The 23,367-nt window shown below is 42.0% G+C and overlaps 2 protein-coding genes across 2 annotated transcripts in view; one reads left to right on the top strand and one right to left on the bottom strand.

Moving 5' to 3' along the window:
• The window catches only part of VPS13C (vacuolar protein sorting 13 homolog C), a 171,892-nt gene extending 159,786 nt beyond the window's left edge, over positions 1-12,106 (bottom strand). The window contains exon 1 of the mRNA XM_026518614.4: positions 11,908-12,106. Within this exon, the coding sequence (XP_026374399.2) occupies positions 11,908-12,007 (100 nt within the window). The 5' untranslated portion in view covers positions 12,008-12,106. The remainder of the gene's footprint in view (positions 1-11,907) is intronic.
• Positions 12,107-18,870: 6,764 nt separating this feature from the next.
• Positions 18,871-22,332, top strand: C2CD4A (C2 calcium dependent domain containing 4A). The gene has a single exon (XM_026518666.4). It carries the CDS (start codon positions 19,508-19,510, stop codon positions 20,579-20,581), a length of 1,074 nt encoding a protein of 357 aa, XP_026374451.2. The 5' UTR covers positions 18,871-19,507; the 3' UTR covers positions 20,582-22,332.
• Positions 22,333-23,367: the final 1,035 nt, after the last annotated feature.

Below are 23,367 nucleotides of genomic sequence, written 5' to 3' on the forward strand. Positions count from 1 at the left end.
TCTCCTTAATTATGGTATCAGTGAACATTCTCTACAGGAATGTAATGTGGTCTTTTAAAATTCCAAACACGCTACCTTCCCAATGATTACTGTTTATGGTTCTAAAGTCACTTTTTTTGTTTTTAAAGTAAACTCTCCACCCCCAATGTGGGGCTCGAACTCATAATCCCAAGATCAAGAGTCACATGCTCTACCAACTGAGCCAGCCAGGCTCCCCTATGGTTCTAACGTTGCTTAACTAGTCCAATTCTTCTTAAATCTATTTAAGCCATCATGATACTATTATATGAATCCAGTTTTAAACACTGTAATTATATTTGTTGATATATTATACTTAAATATTCTTGCTTACATAAAAACCTAACCAAAAGAAAAAAAGTTTCCATCTCACTTAAATTCTCTAAAGGTTTATAAAACTATCATTTCAATATTAAATGCAAGCATGAATTATTCAGTTATGTATTTTCTTAACCACTCATGACACATGTATATTTTTTAAAAACTATACTTACTATGCTATCCATAAGTATTTTTCAGTCAAATAATTTTTCCCTCACAGTATCCTGGAGTGAATTAAAACTAACATTTAATTATATTATGCCATTGCTAGAAATGTACTTTACCCCAGATCACATATTTTTTCAAACAGAAAGCACCTCCTATGAGTTAGGTGCTGAAAAGAGAGATATGATAAGAACAACATCCCTGTCATTACAGAGCTCACGGCCTAGCAAAGGAGACCAAATTTCTAAAATTTTGGAAACATTCTAGTGGCATTCCTGGAGAAGAGTGCACAGATGCAAAGAAGGAGACACTTAACTGCCTAGGCAGATCAAGAATTCCCACCAAAGTCCAGGCTGGAAGGCCAAAGAAATATTTACCAGGTGGATAAGAAAAGAGGGCAAACACACGTGCATGAGTAAGACACATTTTAGAAACCACAGGTGGTTTGGTGTAGCTAGAGGGTGTGAGAAAAGGATAGGAGATAAAAGTCAGAAAGGTTGGCAAGAGCCAGACTAACAAAGAGTTTTTAGGATGTAAAGTTCAGACTGGTCACAACACAGAGATGAAACACATAAAATAGGGATGACAAAAATCAGAGCTATATTTTAGAACCATCACTCTGTTCTTTTAAGAAATAACCATGGATCTGTCCAAACAATTTAGCGACAATGGTACTGCAGTACTGGTTATAAGGGCAGAAAGAATGGATGAATAAGAAGGAGGGAGAACAAAGGGAGGGAGGACCTAAAGAACTAAATGTCCAAGAAGAAGGCATAAGTCATAATACATCTATAATATAAAGCAAAAAATAAAACAGATATGGGAAAATATTTACAGAACATTAAGGTTTTTTTGGGCAAAGATTGATCCATTCCAATATAATTTAAAGAGTATATATGCACACATACAAAGAAAACAACCGTAAGACTAGACACCATAATGATCAGAGTGGTTGTTTCCATATAATAAAGTTCATTTGCTATAGATATATTTTAAATTTCCTAAAATAAACTGTTGAAAGCTACAAAAAAAGGAGAGAAGGAGGTAAGAAGCCTCACAAATGGGAAGAAAATACTATTGGCATTATAATAGGAAGAAAGGGAAAGAATATAGGCAGTCAAGCAGCATCTACAATACACTAAAGATAAGAGGGGTCTGGATGGCTCAGTCCATTAAGCATCTGACTCCTGATTTCTGCTCTTATCATGATCTCAGGGTCCTAAAATAGAGCCCATGTCACCTTGTGTCACCCTATGTTGCCCCCCCCCACCGCCTCATGTTGCCTGGGAGCCTACTTAAGATTCTCTCTCCCTCTCTCTCTGTCCCTCTCCCTGCTCACGTGTGCACTCCCTCTCTTTCAAAAACAAACAAAACACTAAAGAGAAATTAAACCGCGAAATAGTAACTTCAGGGTCAAAGAGGTAGAGCCAGAGTAAGAAGTTATTTTATAGGAAGAACTGACAAGATGACATCACAGACCAAATGCAGGGATAATAAGGTAGTTGTGGAAAACAGACATATGTTCCGGAATTGGGAAAAAAAAAATCCTTAAGAAGTATTATATGTAAAAATTACATAAAAAGGAAAAATATTCCTGGATTTAATTCCATCAGATGCTGAATTATAAATAGTTACAACTGGTAACTCTATTCAAGCCAAAAGAAGTGAACTGCACAGACCCTAGTACATATTTGAAGCAATCCAAACTAGTTCAACAAGATCTAAGGCCCATACAACAGAGACCTGCAAACCTGTTCATGAATTTGGATTGCTCTACCCGGCGATCCTCACTCATGGGTCAAATGTCACCAGGAGTGCTCATAAATAATCTGCATTAGATATGAAGTATTTTTTTAACAATTATTAAAACACTAACATAATGTGTGTAAAAACATAAAGGCGATTAGAAAAAGTGGACTGTTTCTACCATAGTGGCACTTTGATTCTTTAATGAACAGACAGATTTTAAGTGTGAAACACTGAAAACTACCAACACGGCTAACATAGTTAAACAAGTATACTTAGAAAGTCAGACAAAAAGAGATAATAGTGATTAGTGATTATTGTTAACAAAATTAAGGATTTTTAAAATATTTTTCAGTATTTTCTAGTTTTTATAATAATCAAATATGATTTTTATGTTAAAATTATACAAGTTGTAATAAGAATGGAAAACAAAATAAAGGTAAATTCTAATGTCAATAGGACCTCAATATATTTTATATACATCCCCCCTACATCTAATATCTACCTTACTTACAAGACACATTAAAAAAAAAATCTTATTTCTGCTTAGAGTCTAGCAAACAAATGCATATTTCCTCTCTCAAAATTGTGAATGCTATCTAACAAATAGTAACTATAACAATGAAGTAAGAATGACACATTCTGTAAGTTATTTGCACTGAAGGAGGAGCCACTAGCCCTAATACAAAGCAAAGGGAAGGAACGGCAGCATATTCCAGATTAACAGCAGGGTAAAAGGGCACTCCTTCAACCAGTAGATGAGTACTTTATCTAGGTAAGGCACTGTGCTAACATGTACTCTTCCATTAAACTTCATGCCTTTCAGCAGATACATAATGCAGGAGTTGAACCGCCTATATCCTCAGAATGTTAGAAATTGTTTATGTAAAAAATAATTTATGAGACTAAGATTAAAGCAGACCCCCTCCTAAATATCAACCATGTTATATTTAACTGAATACTAAGGAAAAAGTTAATATTTAATTTCCTGTTTTTACTTCAAGATAACATAATAATTCTATATGTAAGCAATAACTTTATTGCTATAGCCAGATCATAGGGCTAAGAACAGAGGCCATAGAAAGCTCCTGAAAATCTGGAGGAAGGGTAAATATTTGTGTCAAAACCTTAAAAAACAAACAAGAAAAAGAACAAATAATAATTGGAGATGGATAAACTAGATAAACTTAACACTGCCAGCAAAGAGGGCACTAAAGCCAATCCCACAATCAGATGTCTCTAATCTCACGGAGAAGTTCCATGGAGACCATGGTGACAGACAAGTAAGGAAGTTCTATGAAGCGATTTCCTTTTATGATGGACTGACAGGCCTAAAGGATGAGAGCAAGCAGTAAGTGCAGTATGTTTCAGAAGAGGTTTCTCATTCTCATCTTATGACTCTCAGTAATAAACTAGAAATACTTTGAAGAGCATACATAGCTAGGGAGTGACACACAAAATTTCAAACTTAATCTTAAAGATTGATTGATTGATTGATTGATTGATTTTTGCACGAGAGAGAAAGAGAGAGAATGTGGGCACACAAGCAGGGGAAGGGGCAGAGGGCGAAGCAGGCTCCCCGCTGAGCAGGAAGCCAAGTGCATTCTGGGCTCCAATCCAGGACCCCAGGATCATGACCTGAGTCGATGGCAGATGACCAACCAACTGAACCACCCAGATGCCCCAAAGTTAATCTTAAAGGGTATTTTCAGAAGTACCTTAAAGGGTAAATCCTGGATCAAAATTTATCTAATAACCTTTACTAAAGAATCAGAAGATAAAAATGTTGGTAAATCCATTAAATTAGCAAATGACACCAAGGTAAGCAGAGTTGGAGTCATCGCAAAAAAAATACAATAGAAAAAGAAATGGTTGCTAAATTATAGAAAACAACCAAGTTAAGACATTTACGAACACAAACGAAATGGTACTGGAATAATACGGAACAAGTCTAAATCCAAGAATGGCTTCTAAAACTCAGTAAGAGCCGACAAAATAAATGAAGAAAGACAGTACTGATGTTAAGTTCCTCCAGTAGAAAAAATCTTCCTGAACTTTCACAGAAATTTAGCTATACCTTTCTTATGGTCCTTAACTACATAAAACCCCAACCTGATTATAAACTCCTTACTGATTCTCCTCATAGTAGGTGCTCAATAAACACTGACATAGGGGCGCCTGGGTGGCGCAGTCATTAAGCGTCTGCCTTCGGCTCGGGGCGTGATCCCGGTGCTCTGTGATCGAGCCCCACATCAGGCTCCTCCACTGGGAGCCTGCTTCTTCCTCTCCCACTCCCCCTGCTGTGTTCCCTCTCTCGCTGGCTGTCTCTGTCAAATAAGTAAATAAAATCTTTAAAAATAAATAAATAAATAAAATAAACACTGACATAATTGATTTAGAATGCATATTATACTGGCATAGAACAACTACAATAGGAACATAAAATCGTTCTAACTCTCTGAGCTATAACCTTTCTTGATCCTCACAGTCTTCTAATGAAGGAGATAGGATGTAGACATCAAGCAAAAGAAACTGAGGCACGGGGAGACTAAATGAGTGGCCTAAGGACACTATGTCAACCTAGTAACTGGTAGAGCCAGGGCTCAAATTTTCTGATGCCCAGTGTTTTGCTCAGAACATCACACTGTCTCCCAAAGAGCAGAGCAGAATGGGTAGAGAATTTTAATTTTGAAGATAATTCTATCTCCCTTCAGGAGAAACAAATGCCATACGTTGAGAAGCCTGTGCAGTTGGTGGATCCACTTTTGGTCTTTGCATTTTAAGAGTGTGAAAAAAATCCAAAACCAAAAGGGAAACTCAAATCAGTAAAACTAACTAGGACAAAACCAGTAAGTAAAGATAGAGTTAAGGTTTACGTTAGGAGGATTATCAGAAGAAAGGATAGTGCCACAGTGGAAAACACAGAAGGAAGAGATGGCATTGCAAAATGACCATTTTAGTACTTTACAAAAGTCTATGTTTTTACAAAAACAAAAACAAAAGAAATTCATAAGTTATAACTATTCAGAACCATAAGGATCTTTAAACCTAATTCCCCCTCACTTTACATATGAAAAAAATGGAAGCCTAAAGAGAACAGGTGGTTTATCTAAGATCATACATTTAATGTGTAGCAGTGCTAATAAAACCTGTGTCTCCTGACTCCCCCGTCAATGTTCTTAACATAAAACAGAGATTAATTCAAAATTATGTTTAAAAACAAAACAGAACCAAAAAACCCAACAAACAAAAATGCCATGCCTTACTCCATGAAACTAGTTTTACATATTATAAAATATTAAAAAAAGAATATGTAGTGCTATGTATTTGTTTTGCTTCCTTTATATATCACAGACTCATTATTTATTTGAAAGTATATCAAAATATTCATTCTCCAAAAAAGTGAGCTCAAGTAAATGACTGACAGTTTTTTAAAGCATAAATCAAATGATTTTAATAACCACTGTTTTAGTAAAGAATACTGAAGAAACTATTGTAGCAATTCATTTCAATTGAATCCTTCCATTCAACCCAAATTAACTAGTTAATGCAGACTCCTTTTTCTCTTAAGTGTTATTTATTTAAGTAATCCCTATACCTCATGTGGGGCTTGAAATCAAAACCCCAAGATCAAGAGGCATACAGGTTCCTTGGCTCCTCCCTCCTCCCCAATGAGAAAGGTAATCCCCTCCCACAGACTGTGCCGTCACATGTTCCTCTGAGAGCTCAATACATTTTGTCTAAATCTAACATAATGGTGTTGAGAGTCTACCATAAAAGAATGAAGAAAGAAAAAAAAATAGTTCACAGAGACTTTGTCTTAGGAGACATCAGGAGAGGAAACAATTGACTCTTACTCTTTCCATTTCCCTATTGAAACAGGAAGTCTTGGCAAAGAAAGGTGGAAAGTTGCCAGATTACCAACAAACTTTCTCCCTTTCAGGAACATTTTGGGGATCTCATAATAGTGAGTAGTGTGGCAGAGCTTCCTAGAAAAATGGTTATCAAGCTACCAACTTCCAGTTTTATTTCTGGGAAAAGAGTGGATTTTTCATTTATGATGCTTTTAAAAGCATGGTAAGGTATTTTCAATTAAAGATTTTAAGCATTGCTTTGATAATAACTGAGCCTAAATATATATTACGATACTAAACTTTTTGTTATTTATTTTACATAGTATAGGACAAGCTACTGATAAATGTGGCCTTCACTACACCAAGGGCTGGCTGGGAGGAAAGAACTAAAAAAATTCCTCTACAAGTTTAGAAATATCTAGATACTGCTCTGTTTTATTTGCCAAGGTTAAAAAGAAGCGAAGAGGCATGCTTTTTCTTGTATTCTCAAGCTACTCTACAGCTACCTCATAAGACAGGGTAAAACAGTAGATTTGAACTTGCAGATATCAGTATGAGACTGGAACTTCATTTAACTTGTTGCATTTTGTGACTGTGACTCTTCGCTCACCATTTGAGGGAAGAACAAAGAGGAAAATGCAGTGATTACAATTTCCCACTATGTAAGAGCAAGTGGCACAAAGACACAAAGACTTAACTAATGAAGGAGATCACTCTGCTCTGGCCTTGTTCAAATCACAAAGGTTAAGAGCCAGAAGAGATGACCTTGTCTAATCTTCTCATTTACAGATAAGAAACTAGTGGTCACTGGTCAGTGACTTGCCAAAAACTACACAACTAGGCAGTACCAAAGATGGAATTAGATCCCTCATTCCTTATGCTGTTCTACTCCAACAGTATCTGGCAGCTCGCAGAAAAGCGTCAGGCCTGAGATGAAGGACAGTGCAGTCACCAGCACGGGTTCAGCCTGGTTTGCAGAGCTACAAATTCTGCGGGCACTCCACCTGGCTTCTAGCCACTCCTTGCACCCAACACATCATAGCCTCTATGCATACCCTACCTGTCAAATGGAAGTGAGAATTCAGAATGAAGGATTTTCCTGCTGACTTTCCAGAGTAAGTCACTTTCAAAAATCAAACTGACAGGGGTTCTACATTGCAACAATACTACTTAAACCAAGTTGCAAAAGATATGGCGTTTCCACATACCCTTTCAAAAACATGTTACTCTTAAAACAATTATATCCTGGACACAGCTCAAATAGCTAAGGGCTGTACAAGTTATCTTTAGGTACCGGTTTGTGGAAAACAAAAACCTTCCTACTTGCATAGGCAAGCAACATGCCCACCACACACTTTTCTGAGCCTTTGAAAACCTGACTTACAAATTGGCTGGCATATAAGTATGTAAGTGTAAATATAAGTATTTTAAGTGTAAATTCAAATGCAAATGGTTTTTTTCTTTTAAGAAGTTTGGCAAATAAGAAATGTTTAGATATGTTGTGTTAGCTCTATACCAAACCGGCACACTACAGAATATGAAAGCCCTAAGTTTGAAGCCTAGAAGAAACATACTCATAAAAATAAAATAAAGCAGGCTGCTTTCCATAACTCAGCTAGGTTTGTTTATCCTCACTATTACTATCAGTATTAACAGTTTAACAATTATAATTACAAAGGATATCACACCATTTAGTCACAAGCAGGATGCTATTTCCCCATTTTACAGATAAGGAAACAGGCTTAAAGAATGAAAATGTTTTGCCTATGGGTCCCACAACTAGTAAATAATCAGGGCCTCATTTTCCTAAACAGCAAGATTTTTTAAAAGATCATTCTGCTTAAATCACTGTTAAAAAAAAAAAAAAAAAAAAAAAAAAAAAAAACCACAGGAATTGAGGAGCCTGGGTGGCTCAGTTGATTAAGCATCTGCCTTTGGCTCAGGTCATGATCCCGGGATCCTGGGACTGACCCCCCCATCGAGCTCCCTGCTCAGAGGACAGCCTGCTTCTTCCTCTCCCTCTGCTGCTCCCACTGCTTGTGCTCTCTGTGTCAAATAAATAAATAAAAAACAAAAGAACAAAAACAGAAAAAAGGAAAAGACAGTTTTTTTGCTTCTCCAATTTAAAGGCAATATCCATAGTACACTTCCTGATTCTAGACTTTCAAATAAAATTTCCCCATCCTTTTTACTACACAACTTCTTGTTTATCGTGAATTTCACTGTGAATGTCTATGTATATATGAATATATGCACACCACAATCCTTTTCAAATTGTTCACACAATATTTTGACTTTTAAAACTACTTCCTGATATCATCCAAAGATTTTGCATTTTTAACAAGATGATACCTTTCAATCACTTAAGACATGTATCTCTCTTAAATTATAAATTTCATGAGGCACATACAACCTCTAAGTACTTTTTTCACTTCTTACTATGTGTTCAACACCCAGAAGTTCTCTTAAAAATGCAGAAGACAACCTCAATATTCTCCTTAGAGTTCCTCAACAAACATTTTTGGCTGGATAATTCTGTGTTGTGGAGAGCTGTCCTGTGCATGGCAGGATGTAGCAATACGCCTAGGGTCTACCCATTAGATCCCAGCAGCACACCTCTACTACTCAGTGTGACAACCAAAAATGTCTCAGACATTGCCAAATACTCCCTTGGGGCAAAGTCATGTCCAGCTGAAAACCACTGCTTTAGTCTAGTCAAATATTCCAGTTAAGATGTTTCAATTTAGTTTTCCATTTGTTTCTAAAGAATACTGAGATCAGCCCTGTGAAATTTTCACAGGCTGAATTCTTTTCTCAGGATATGAAAAAAATTTTTTTAAGATTTTATTTATTTGTCAGAGAGAGAGGGGGGGGGTGGCAGGGGAAGCGGCAGGCAAAAGGAGAGAAGCAGGAGCTTCTCTCATCAAGGAGCCCGATGTGGGACTTGATCCCAGGACGCCAGGATCGTGACCTGAAAGGATGGCAGATGCTTAGCCAACTGAGCCACCCAGGTGTCCCAGGATGTAAAGATTTAACAAAACAACAACAAAAACAATGGAAACAGCCAAACTCTACGACACATAAACCTTATTTACTGAAACAAATAGTTTTCAAATAAGATTATATAAAATTTTCAATTCTTTATAAAATTTGTCAATATCATGAATGTCATAAATATCAGCTATTTCATTAATACACCCACTTGTTTACCATAAAAGGTTAAAATTTCTTCAGGAATATTTTCAGAGAAGAAAAATAGCTCACATATCTTGCCTTTCATTTTTAATGGGAGAATTTGTGTCACAAAGAAAATATATTGAAAAAGATCTATAAAACCTTCCTTTATAACAACCACAAAAATAAAAAGCAGCAAAACTTCATAGAAGCAGAGATGTAGGCTGATAAAGCTGAGGGAATCCCAGATTCGACTTCCAATGGATACGATTCTTGAAAGAAAGGAGTTTATTTTCTCAGGCCTACTATAAAATTGATGTTTGCCACTGGCAGCATTCCTCATTCTAAAAGAAAGAAAATGAGATGAAAGAAAATAAAGTTTCTTTTCCTACAGTCCACCAAAAAAGAACGGAATAAATGACATAATATCGTGGCATTCTAATTTCAGATGTGAAAAAGTTCAAATTCCCCAGGCAGCATTCACAATTTCATAGTAAAAACATTTACAACTAAAATCACAGAGTACTGGCACTGGAAGGACCCTCAGATGTTACCTATTTCAACTCCCAATTTTAAAGAAAAAGGAAAGATTTGGTAGAGAAGAAATCTTTGGCTATATCCATAAACTTTATTTCTTTAAAAAAAAAATCTGACGTAAATAGGGCACAGTGTTTTAACTTGGTAGATGATTTTGAGTAGTGACCACATAGGAATATTATATTATCTGGTACGATTTTTTTTTCTTTTGAAGTTTAAATTAAGATGAAGAAACGAACAAGGAGGAAGGTTAGTGTTTGTCCAACACAACAACCGCGAACCCACGTTTCCTAAATGCTACCCCAGTGCCTTTTCAGATTTCAAATAATGTTTACAGACTAGAGGGGTGCCTGGGTGGCTCAGTCGGTTGAGTGTCTGCCTTCGGCTCAGGTCATGATCCCGAGGTCCTGGAATCCACCCCCATATCAGGCTCCCTGCTCAGCAGAGAGCCTGCTTTTCCCTCTGCCCCTCACCCAGCTCGTGCTCTCTATCAATCTCTCTCTCTCTCTCAAATAAAAATCTTAAAAAATAATGTTTACAGACTAGAAAGAATAATTTGTATTCAACAGTATCCTGAACAAGGAGTTGACTCCTGCAGAAGGCACTGTATATTTAATTCCTTAAGTGTCTCCTCCTTTACTTCGCTTTCTCTTGCATTTTATTAGCGTTGGGGGAGGGCATGTAAACAAAGGATGTAGTGTTGGGCAAACCACACAGAACCAATCAAATGATCAGAGACCTATTCAAAGAAGGCTCCTCCCCAACCAGGGCAGTACTCCTGGTTCTATAACAACATTGCTCAATATAAATACATGGTTCACATACTTAATTATAAATTCCAAGAACCAAGTTTTTTAAAAAGGAAAAAGAAACGGGGGAATGAATTTTAATAATATACTGTACTTAACCCCATATAATCAAATATTATTTCAACATATAATAAACATAGAAGATTGAGATATTACACTATTGCTCCTACCGAGTATTTTCCAGACTCCATGTAATTTTAGACTTGCAGCAAGTCTCAATTCGCACTAACTACTTTTCAGGTGCCTAATAGCCGCTGTGGCTGGTGGCTACCCTATTGGACAGGGCTGGTCTATAACTATTTGTTGACTAGATTAAACGCAGTTCCATCCATTTGAGTAGTTCTTTCGATTTCCTTCCAAAGCTGACACAATTCCCAAAAGTCTTCTGTAGAGTGAAACAGTATCCCCAAGATCCCCAAAGCTTAATATGCACCATCAGTGCAAATAATCAATCTTTCCGAAGAGCGTGCAAGCATACTACTGTCTACTTCTACACATTCAATGTTGAGGACACAAACGTTTGTGTTTTGAGCACGCACCTAATTAATGACGATGCCTGTCGTGGCTTTAATTATTTTTTTCTATCATCCAAAACAAAACTGAAAGTCGTGCTCTTACTGAGGCGAAGTAAATATTAAGGGAAGAAATCGTTTTCTCAAAAGCCGCACGTACTGTGAGAAGCCATACTAAAGAGGCCTTTAGTGATGAACTTCCAGGGCCAAGAGATCCCTTCCCAAATCCCTGCAATCCTAAAGAGAAGGAAGCCAGTTCCTGCTCGCCATAAAATGCCAAGAGAAGGTAACTGCGAAACGCAATCTCCTTTTTTCTTCTTCCTTGGCGCCACTTTATTAGAGCGTGTGTGGACCACGCAGCCATGCCCACTGCACGCGGTGCAGGAGGAGAAAGCTTTTCTAAATGCTGTGGAGCGAACCGGGCTAGCTGAGGGCAGCGAGAGGACCCTCCTAGGAGGGCAGGGCGGGACAGGGCACGGAGTCCGCCTCCGGGACGCGAAAGGTGGGAACTCGGGCAGCGCGAGCGCGACCCTGCCGCCTCTCCCCACCCCGGGCGGGGACCCGGGGCCCCACGGCGGCGGAAGCGGGCACAGGCCTCCTGGCACCCCGCACCTGCCGCCCGGGGAGGGGGCCCAGCCGAGGCCCCTCCCCGCAGGCGGAGTCTCGGGCGGCGGAGGGAGCCGGGCCCGGACTGGAGACGGGCGAGAGGAGCCCGCGGCGTGGGCCCCTCCGCCAGCGCGGGCAGCCCGCCGGCCGCGCCCTCTCGCTTACCGCCCCAGATCCCCAGCTTCAGCTGGGACTTGTTCAGGTTCTCCACATAGTCCCCCAGGAAGCGGTTCAGCAGGTCCGCGACCACCGACTCCAGCACCATGGTGGGACTGAGGCGCCGGGAGAGGGAGGAGCCGGAACCGCCGGGCGCAGCTAAGGGCGGTGATGCGCGCTGCGAATGACAGCCCCGCGGGCGCCAGCCCGCCCCCGCGCCGCGCGCGTGACCCGGGCTGTGCGCAGGCGCGCCGCCGCCGCCGCCGCCGCCGCCGCCGCCGGGAACTCCAGGATGCGGGCGCCGTGCAGTAACCTCGCCTTCTCTCTGCAGCTGCGGGCGCAGCCACCCGAGGGCGGGCGGAGGAGCGACGGGAAGCTGCGCCCGAGGCACCAAATGGGAAGGCTGTCCAGAAAAAGGAAGGGCAGTAGTTACTGAGCACAGCGACATCTATGTGGCAGCTCTGTTTGCGTGCCGTCGCCTCCTGTCGACCTCGGGTCCTCAGAGCTCTCCGTCCTGGGCAAAAGCTGCTCCCCAGCGCCTCGTTTTGCCCCGAGCGGACCCGACCCGACGGGTCCCGCGCCTCCCAGGCCCCAAGTCCACCCTCAGCGCCTCCTAGGCAACCACCCTTTCACCTGGGCGTCAGGTGGGGAAAAGGAGATCCTGCACCCTTGTCCTGCTACATTAACCCCACCTGGGGCAACATCTTCGTTTCTTTTTTGCTTCTTGAAAATTTTAATTATTTAAAAGAGAAAGGAGAGGGAACAGAACGGTATCATAGGATGAAAGGTAAAATAGCAACGGAATATGCATTTTGTTCTTACCCTTCTCCTGTGCTTGATTCACTTTTAGTTTACTTAGGAGCCATTTCTTAGTTACTTACCTAATTAAGGAAGTGAAGAACAAACGTAGTACTTCCTTTAAGTATGGGTTGGCTGTTATTTATATGTCACTTTCTTCCATACTACCATTGAACTGTTCTAGTGTGGCAAGACATTGAAAGTGGGGGCTTTTACAGTGCAGTCTCTCTACCTTAATAAAATTTAACCACCCACTAACCAATTCTCTTAGCGAACAGGACTTTTTTCTAAAATAGATTTCAAAAAGCTGTTTAGATACAGTGAACAGAAATAAATCTAAGAAAGACTAAGATTATTTGTAGTCAAGAATTTATTAACTGCTTTGCTACATTACATGTACTGTCTGAAAAACTGAATCGTTCCTAAACTATCAACTAAATATTCATGTCCCCCCAAATTCATATGTTGAAATCCTAATCCCCAATGTGTTGTTATTGGGAGATGGTGCCCTAAGGTGGTACTTAGGTCATTAGGTCATTAAGCAAAGTCCTCATGAATGGAATTAGTACCCTTTTAAAAAAGAACCCCCACCCCCCCAAAAAAACCCCAAAGAACCCCCTCACTGCTTTTGCCATGTGAGCACAGAACAAGAAGACAGCCATCTATGAACCAGGAAGTGGGTCCTCGGCAGATTCTGAATTGCCAGGCACCCGGATATTGGACTTCCAATCTTCAGAACTGTGAGAAATAACTGCGTTGTTTTTAAACCACACGGTCTATAGTATTTTGTTATAGCAGTCTGGACTAAGACAGGATCAAAGAGGAAAATCACTTCTTAAATTCAAAATCCACTGGAGAAGAAAAAAAAGTCAAAGTGTCTGCAATTGGTGTTATGTAAAATGGATGTAAAAGAAGAACCAATATGAATCAGTACTATCAATATCCACCTCCATCCTTCACTCCCACGCACAGAAAATAAATCCTTAACCATTTCTTTTTCCTTGCTCAGTCACCCTGACAAAGTACCTAGCAGGCACTTTGCACTTCTTTCCTTCACCATCTGCAACCAATTAAAAGCCAAACCTGTCTACTCCACTTTTGCCACATTTCCTAAATTCTTCTTACATCTCATCTGGAGCACACAATCACCTTCTAACTGGTCTCCCCGGTTTTTCCCTTCTCCATCCATCTGCACACTGCCATGGGAGCTACTTTCTAAAGCACAGGTGAACTCAAGTCAGTCACCTGCTCAAAAACACCCAGTAAGTAAGGAGGGCACGTATTGCATAGTGCACTGGGTGTTACACGCAACTAATGAATCATCGAACTTTACATCAGAAACGGGGGATGTACTGTATGGTGACTAACATAATATAATAAAAAAAATTAAAAAAAAAAACCACCCAGTAACTTTCCAGTGTTCTGAACGCACTCCCCAATCTATCCCCAAGGTGTTTCTAGTCCATCCATCCTCCTCCAACAATCCCTCTCCCCCTGTACACTCACACCAACTAGGCCAACTGAAGGGAAAGCAAAAAACCCCAAAACAAAGAAAAAAAACCAACATGATCTGGTTGGGAATGGCATGAACCATAAAACAGTTAAGCAAAAAATGGAAGGATGTACGAATAACAGTGCAAGATGATACGGAAGATGCCGTAGGCAGAATAGCATGGTCAAGCAAATGAAATAGCATAATCTGCTGGGAGAAGTGGGCAATACTAATCCTCGTATAATAATAATTCCTTGCACTCCTATGGTACTTTACACTTTTGAAAGAATAATGTGTGTGCTTTTTTATGGATTATTCCATTTTATTAATTTTCAGTTATAACTTATGAACTATCATACCATTATTATGCCAAGGTATGCATATTCATGTAATCCTCACAAAAAATCTGAGAGATAAGTAATGCTGGTAGTAGTACTGCCCCATTTTACAGGAAAATAAGTCAGGAATATCAAGCAATTTACCCAAAATTACACAGCAGGCATTAATTTCCTTTACCTCCCCGAACATTGCCACCCTTTTCTCTTTCAATAATTGTAGTCAAATCACTGCTAGGCTAGTAGTAATTCTTGGAGATTTTACTTTGGAAGGTTAATCAAAGAATAGAAAATCTCAGGGTGGAAAATTCAGCTTAATATTGGCAGTATAAATAATGCTATTACAACATAGAAAAAGCTTTTAATTTTAATATTTTCCTTTTTAAGTATGTTTTGACAGTTTGATAAGTTGCATACAGTAATGGTCCAAATCCTACATACTTCTTGAAGATATCAGATGTTTACAGTCCTAATCCAAAACAAAGTAATGTAAAGAAATACCATTAGCACTCTGATGTATAGCACTATCTCCAAAGGAATTTGGATTCGGGGCTTTAAAGAAAGTGAACATTGTAAAGTAATTATAGTTCTCACATTCAATCTGGTTTAAGAATAATGTGACAACAAAGGCAATTGCAAAAGTAAACTGCAATGTGGGATTGAGCAATAAAAACAGATGAGCAAAATATAATTTCCATTTTAAAAACGAAAGTCAAAATTAGGAACACTTGTAAAAATGAACAACTCTTGGGCACCTGGGTGGCTCAGTCAGTTAAGTGTCCAACTCTTGATTTCAGCTCAGGTCATGATCTCAGGGTTGTGAGATCAGGCCCCATATTGGGCTCTGTGCTGTGGAGGAGTCTGCTTAAGATTCTCTCTGTCCCTCTCCTTCTGTCCCTTTCCCCAACTGGCATGTGTGTGTGCACTGTCTCTCTAAAACAAAAGAAAACAAAACAAAACAAAACAAAAAAACAAACAAACCCCACAAAACTCTTGCTTAAAAACTGAAAAATAAGAAATTTTAACTTTGCACTACCTCATATCCACATGCTATTTCCTTACCTTTTGTTGAGAGAAGCAAAAGGCATTTGGGGGGAAAAGAAGGAACTGGAAAAGAAAGTTAGAGAATAAGCATAACATCATGGACTGTCAGAAAAGTTAGGAGGAGGACTAGCTGGCCGAAAGCACTGGAGTGGATTGCAGAATTTGAGAGCCAGAGGAAAACAAATCTGGCTAACCCAACCCCCTCATTTGACAGGTGGGAACAGCATGAAAGAGAATGAAGGGACTTGCTAATGTCCCACAACAAGTTAGTGACTGTCAGAGCTAAAACTCAATGTCCTGACTCCCAAGTCTCTGTTTTTTCCATTGCTCCATACTCTACTTCCTTGAATGAGAAAGACACATAAGCCAGAACACTGGTGTTTTTTACTTGGTTGTAAACTCTTTTTCTCTTGCTTTCTGTGACACCCAACACTCCAATTTATTAATCTTTTAAGTCTACTTTATATTGTTCAGTTTCCTCCTCCAGCAAGAACACCTCTGGCCTGGATGGTATGTCATCTACTATTCATGCTTACTTCAAATTATTTTAGAGCTCCATTACTGGATGTCCCCATGGTTCTAGCTGTGAGCCCTGAAGGGCCACAGCCTTCTTCTGAGTACATTTGTGTGTTCCAGGCATGGGGCTTGACCCTGTTACACCATCCTCCCAGGTTTACTCCATGGCTCATGCTTCTAAGGTAAGGAAAACAGGCTTAATGTGGCCACAGGGGACCAGTCACGCACAGACGGGCCTGCTGTTTTCAAGAAACATTACACAGGAAATGCTTCTAAAGTGTCTCTGAAGAAGGTGAATTGTTAATAAAAACAAAGCACATCTGCCTTGCTTGGCCACAAAGAAAAATATTTTTAGAGGACTTCATGTGTGAATCAGCAAATCCCCGACTAAGCAAACCTGTATAATAATAACAGCTGATAGTTCACCAGCGCTTAACTGTGTGCCAGACATTTCCTCTATTTTTAACACAACAGTCTTGGGTGGTAGTTATGATTACCCTCATTTTACAACTTAGATTCAAAGAGGTTAATTAAGTTGCCCACAGTCCCATAGCTAAAAAGTTGCACAAACAGATTCAACCTAGGACAGATTTACTCCAAATCTGTATTTCTTCACCCATAAATCATTTCTCAGGCTCTGGTGCTTTTTCCCTTTCTCCCACCACAACATAGCTTTGCTTAACAACTTCTCAGATTGTCAGCCTCACCATTTTAACCAAGGGCTCTCTGGGCTCTCACTTGCAGAGCTAACAGCCTCTTGTCTCCTGACAAATGTGAGTCAAAACACATGCACATCACCCTCAAGTATATAATCCGGCAATCATTCTCCCATAGATTTAGCACTGCTCCAAGAACTTTGGCCAGGCATGGAGATGATAAAAAGACAAAGAAATAGCTAATCAAGGGCATGGCAAGCCCAGGGACCTGTCAACCCTGCCTCCCTACCAAGACTAAGCATATAAATCCTGTTCAATAGTTTCTTCTCACTCCTGCCTCTGCTAGACAGAATTCAAATATTTCATCCTCATCATTGCTCCTCCGATGGATGTATATAGCTGATGCGATCTTGTACAGCCTGGATCCACATGCCTAAAATAGCAGCTAAAACCCAGGAAGCATTCAGTAAATATTGCTTTGAACAAATAAATGAACTAATGAGCATTTCTTCTCTTGTATAATAACAAATATCATGTCAGACATTGTACATGTTAGGCTGTATGCTAAACTCTTAATATGTATTATCTTATTATATACTTATGGCAACCCTATAGATACATACTATTATTATCAGAAGGGTGAGGGAGCTCTCCTGGGTCTCTTTTATACCACCATTAATTTCATTACCTCTCAAGGGTCCCAACTACTATTGTATATTTGATACATTGGCTTAGAAAGGTTTAGTTAGTAATTTGCTCAAGTCACATAGTAAGGAGTCATTCTACAATCAAAACCAGATTTAATTTCAGACCCAGTTTTCTTAACCACAGCACTCAACCGCATCTCTTCTATTTTTATTATCATTAATAATAATCACTACTTCTGTGTATTCATCACTTACCATGTTCCAGGCACAATGCTAAGTACTTTACATTATTAGATTCATTTAATTCCCAAAGCAACTCATTTATGCCCACTAATGTGCATTATTTCCTCCATTTCCCATCACTGTGAACATGGTAAGTTACTAGGAATAATCATAATTTGCAGCTTTATGTGACAATTCTAGAGACTATCATGTAAATCATCGAGCACGGTGCCTGTGTATATATATCCTGAAAATAAAATGCACATGCCCCAGCCTCGAACTACCTTTGGATGAATTTGATTCACTGAACATTGTTTTGTTTAATTACTAAACATTATTTGAAGAAGCAATTAACTTACAAGGCAGTATTTTAAGCAGAAATAGCATATACCCAAATTCTGAACATTTGGGTGTTTTAACCTGAGCTAGCTGGAAGCGGTTCTCTCACAGAATGAGCATAGGTCAGTTTTCAAAAGGAAGAAAAAGGGTATCCCAGGTGGGTACAGCCTAGAAAGGCCAGAGGTGGTCGGGGTGCCTTCAAAGGTCGGTTCCAACAGCACAGTTGTATGCCAGAGTATATTTTCCCAATCAAAAAATCAGCACACATGGCTTAAGAAGTGGGTTGTGATTTTTTAAAATTAAGGTATGAGATACAATCGTGTATGTAATTTTAAGCGTATGCTGATTTTTTAACATATGGAAACACCTCTGTAACCCCACCCAGATCAAGATATGGGATATTTTCAGCACTCCATAAGGTTCCTGTACCAAGTGACTTATTATCAACAAAGAAAATGCATTTAAAATCAGGACTGAAAACCAGAAAGCGGGTAAGAAACTTCGAAAACTGGCTTTTGGGGGACAGGGACGGTATTAGGTAAGAATAAGACAAACCCGACTTTTATCTTTTGGTGGTGCGCGTACAGTGCTTCCGTGGATTCATATTCATACGTGCGGCGATCCACCCAATAACTGTCGATATAGTGGAGAAGGCGCCGCCCGGCTCCTAGCTCCGGGCGCAGCCCCCGCCAGCACCCCCGCGCTGCCCGCCGGCCCCCGCCCGACCCCGGACGCACACCCTTTTTCGCACGTGAGAAAATAGACGTTTATTTAGGGTTCCTGACCAAAACAGACCCACCACACGCAAGGGAAAGAACGAACTGGATGTTTTAAATTTGCGCAGTAGACCTAGCCACGTGGCACAGCAGAAGGCCTGGCGTCGGGTTACCAAGCAGCGCCTCTTGCGCCCGCCCATTGGCCGGCGTTCAGGGCTCCAGGTATAAAGGCTCGGGCCGGCTGTCCTTGAACACCGGTGCTGAATCCCGCCGCGCGCGCTTTGAACCTCCCAGAGGTGAGCCTCAGGCAGAACCGTGCAGACACCCATCTGACATCGGACCCCAGGTACGCTAGGAGGGACCCACATCCTTGTTTAACTCCCCTGGGAGCAAGCCGTGCGTCCCAGAGGGGAGAATAATGATTATTTTAATTCTCGCCAAGGACTAGAGTGCAATAAGCCAAGGATTCGGGAAGCGATTGCACAAGCAAAGCGCTTCTTGGCATTGAGGACGGCACGACCAAAGTTAGAGGCCAACATTGTGAGAAACTCGGCCTTAAGCCAGCGGAGGAACGAGATTCAATCAACAAGCCCCGAAGTGAACAGGACTACTAGAGACAAGAGAAGAACGATCGTTCTTCAATCACTGAAACATAGCTTGCAATAGTAGTGTAAAGGGCAGCTTGCATTGTCCCAGGGGAGGAAGGAGAAAGCACCTCTAAAGTAGAAGAAAAGACACGGGAATTGCGCTTTGCAGGGCTCGCTCTGACGACTCCTGTACGCTTGTGCAGTGCAAGCCGACCAGCACCAGCAGAGGGTCGCTTGCAACCGGCACCCGCCGCCTTATGTGGTGCCTGGAGAGGCTCCGCTTGGGTCCGGAGCGCCTCCTGAGGGGCAGGAACGGGACTCTTCACGGTCGGGGCCACCAAGTCCCGGCCCTCACGCCTGCCGCGTGGGAAAACGTGCTCACCCCGGACCGCATCCCGGAGTTCTGCATCCCCCCGCGACTGGCGCCCTGCACCGCCCTAGCTGCACTCCGGGTTTCCTGGATCCAAGCGAGGGAAATAGACGACGGCGCGGGGCACACGGACTGGGACCCGCGCTCGCAGGCCGCGCTCTCCCTGCCGCACCTGCCGCGCGCGCGCACCGCCTACGGCTTCTGCGCGCTGCTCGAGAGCCCGCACACCCGCCGCAAGGAGTCGCTCTTCCTCGGGGGCCCCGGCGCAGCCCGGCTCCTGGCTCCGGGCGCAGCCCCCGCGAACACCCCCGCGCTGCCCGCCGGCCCCCGCCCGACCCCGGACGCGCCCGCCCCGCCGCCCCGCGCCGGCCGCCTCCTGCGCGCCCCCGAAGGACTGCTGAGCCGCGCGCTGCGGGCCCGGAGGAAACGCGGCCTGGCGCGCGCCCGCTCCGTGTCCAGCGGGGACGAGGACGAGGAGCGCGGCGCCGGCTCGCGGCCCCCGGCCCCTGCCCCCTCCGCCGCCCCGCCGCCGCCGTCGCCGCAGCCTTCGGGGCCCGATCCGCGGCCCGAGCGCCTGGAGGCCGAGGGCACCGTGGCCCTGGGCCGCGCCGGGGGCGCCCTGCGCCTGGCCGCCGAGTACAGTCGGGCCAGCGGGCGGCTCCGCGTCCGGCTGCTCGGCGCCGAGGGCCTGGCCGCAGGCAGCGCCGAGCCCCGCGCCCTGGGCTGCCGCGTCAGCTTCGTCCTGCGACCGCCGGGCAAGACGCGGCCGCAGCGCAGCGCCGTGGTCCGGCCGAGCCGCAAGGCCGCCTTCGACCAGGACGTGTGCCTGGACGGGCTCTCGGAGGACCAGGTGCGCCGCCTGGCCGTGCGCGTCAAGGCGGAGAAGCGGGGCCGCGGCCCGGAGCGGGGCCGCCTGCTGGGCCAGGGCGAGCTGCTGCTGGGCTCCCTGCTGCTGCCCTGAGGGCGCCCGCGCCGCAGGCCGTCCCCTCGGGGCGCCCTCCGCCCGCTGGGAACTCGGACACCGACAGCCGCTTCGTACAAAATAAATGCTATTTATTCTTCTACCCGGGCCAATATTGGCACATATGTTGCTAGATTAATTATCACAATAAAGAACGTAGTATTTTGTGTAGCTACCTTCAAAATTCGTTTCAGCAAGTGGTAAGGTGTTCTGCAGTTTTGTTTCCCAATAGAGACACGCAATTGCACTTTATCTTCCCCAATATAGGTAGATAATTGCACTTCATGTTCCCAACAGCCCTATTGGGAGATAATGGGTCACAGGAAGTGTTAAAACTAGAGGGTGTCCTGGTGACCTATTTGCCCCAACCTCTTCATATTGAAGTTTGTTTATTCCACAACATCCGCTGAGACCATCTTTAGAGCGTGTTATTACCTTTGAAGCATCGTTTAAGATCCCCGGTGAGAAAATGAAGCCAAGAGAGGTGAAGTAATTTGTTCAAGGTCAACAGTGAATTATTAATAGAAACTCAAACGTGATACTTTAACTACATCTTGCTGGAAAAGCACTGGAAAAATTGAAGCCATTTTAATATTCTAAGCTAATTAAGTTTTACAAGTATGAACTTGTTTAATTTTTTTAGAAAGATTTTATTTATTTGACAGAGATAGAGACAGCCAGCGAGAGAAGGAACACAAGCAGGGGGTGTGGGAGAGAAAGAAGCAGGCTCATAGCGGAAGAGCCTGATGTGGGGCTTGATCCCATAACCCCAGGATCACTCCCTGAGCTGAAGGCAGGCGCTTAACCGCTGTGCCACCCAGGCGCCTCTGAACTTGTTTAATTTTTAAACAAACCTAAAAGACAGGCACGGTTATCCTTACTTTAGGGAGGAGGACATTGAAACACAGAATATAGAGCAGAGTTAAGATTTGCACGTATGGCAATCAGTATTTTACGCATTACTTTCTTGAAAAATACCAAGCATCTGAAGGGTTCATCTCATGACCATTGTGGGACTGCAATTTATATCTGAAACTGTTGATTCTGCATTGGGAGTCTCTTCACATCCTCACACCCTAGTGGAAAAGCAAATTGGTGCTTACTCAAATGAGCAATTTATTACCTAATACTAATGTCTAAGGTTCTGTCTGAGAAGATGCTAACTAGCCTCGGAGTCATAGAAAAAAGAGTGCCAGCCTAATTGGCCCCAGCGGAGCTAATGTGCCAGGGCAGGGAGTCTAGAACATACCTATAATATTGTTCTACCGCTGGCTTCTGATAGTAAGTGTATTATGTTTTAAGGGATGATTTTCCTTCCTCACCACATCCACTGCCAAACAAGCATATTTCTCCTTATGTATATAGGAGGAAAATGTGTCCTTAAACGAGAGTTGAAAATATTTAAATATGTGGTGTGGTATTAAATATGACTACATCAACAGTCTGGATTCAGAAACCATTTCTGCTTTCACTAAACCATTGAGTTTTAACCCCTGGTGCTCATGAAAAAATGCTGTATAAAACAGGGTTTCAGTTTTAGTCACAATTCAGGCATAAGCTGAAAATGGGTTATTGTGGTGGGTGCTTACAATGACCATCATTGAACAAATGTGAAAAATGACTGTGAATTCACTGTCAAAATCAGCCACATCCAGAAGCTCCATGTGGTTGACCAAGTGAATTATGACATAACAGGAGCTCAGACCTTTCACGTGCTCTTCAGTCTACTCTAAGTCACCATATCCCTGGCCTTCAAGCCAACAACTTTTAAAAAAATGTATAACTTTCTTCATGATTTCAGAATTTTGGTAGAGTAACTAATACTGAGTTCACATATATAGTACTTTAAAAGGAAAATAAATGGAAAGTGAAAAAAACTTGGCTACATACAATATATCATGTTGGGATTTTGTTTTTGTTTTTTTTTTTTTAAAGATTTTTTATTTATTTATTTGACAGAGATAGAGACAGCCAGCGAGAGAGGGAACACAAGCAGGGGGAGTGGGAGAGGAAGAAGCAGGCTCATAGTGGAGGAGCCCGACGTGGGGCTCGATCCCGTAACGCCGGGATCACGCCCTGAGCCGAAGGCAGACGCTTAACCACTGTGCCACCCAGGCGCCCCATTGTTTTGCTGCTTTCTAAGAAAAAAAAAAAAAAAACAGACTACACTGATCACTTAAATAGCAAAACCTATTCCGGAAAACATTGCAATCACTATTGTCACTACATTACATACAAGTAATAGTTTGGGAGCAGACGTATCATTTTATTAAGGTAACATCAACATATTTCAGGGACCTAAATTTTCCATGAAATAATGGTGGGTATTTCCAGACAAAATCTCCACTAATGTCAAGTTAAGGTTGATCAAAAAATGTAAGAGCCTAATGAGCAAGACTTAAATGACTAAAATATAATCATAAATCATAAAACCTTGGGATTTTAGAGTTGAAAAGAACTTTAAGAATTATTTTGTGCAAACCCGTGTAACATTGAAAAAGACCAAAAAGACAAACTGTGGATTGTCCCAAATCACACAATTAGTATAAGAGGTGGGGCTAGGACCAATTCTATTCTCATTTTGCTCTTCACCCTACTGAGTCTTTGGACCACTACTTCCAAGAAAGAGAAACAATTTGTATGTAAGTTCTTTTACACCACTGAACTAATTTGAATGTTTTGCATTTAACAAATCTTTGCAATACAAATTTTTCCAGGAAAGCATCAGCCTTGCCTTGGGCAAATTTAAATTTGGTTTGCACTTTGCTGCCCTCTAGTGGATCCCT

This window comes from Ursus arctos, unplaced genomic scaffold, assembly GCF_023065955.2.
Source record: "Ursus arctos isolate Adak ecotype North America unplaced genomic scaffold, UrsArc2.0 scaffold_36, whole genome shotgun sequence".
NCBI classification, from domain to species: domain Eukaryota; kingdom Metazoa; phylum Chordata; class Mammalia; order Carnivora; family Ursidae; genus Ursus; species Ursus arctos.

Bases quoted from the DNA above. Each gene is read 5' to 3' on its own strand.
- C2CD4A (XM_026518666.4), top strand. From the start codon at position 19,508: ATGTGGTGCCTGGAGAGGCTCCGCTTGGGTCCGGAGCGCCTCCTGAGG.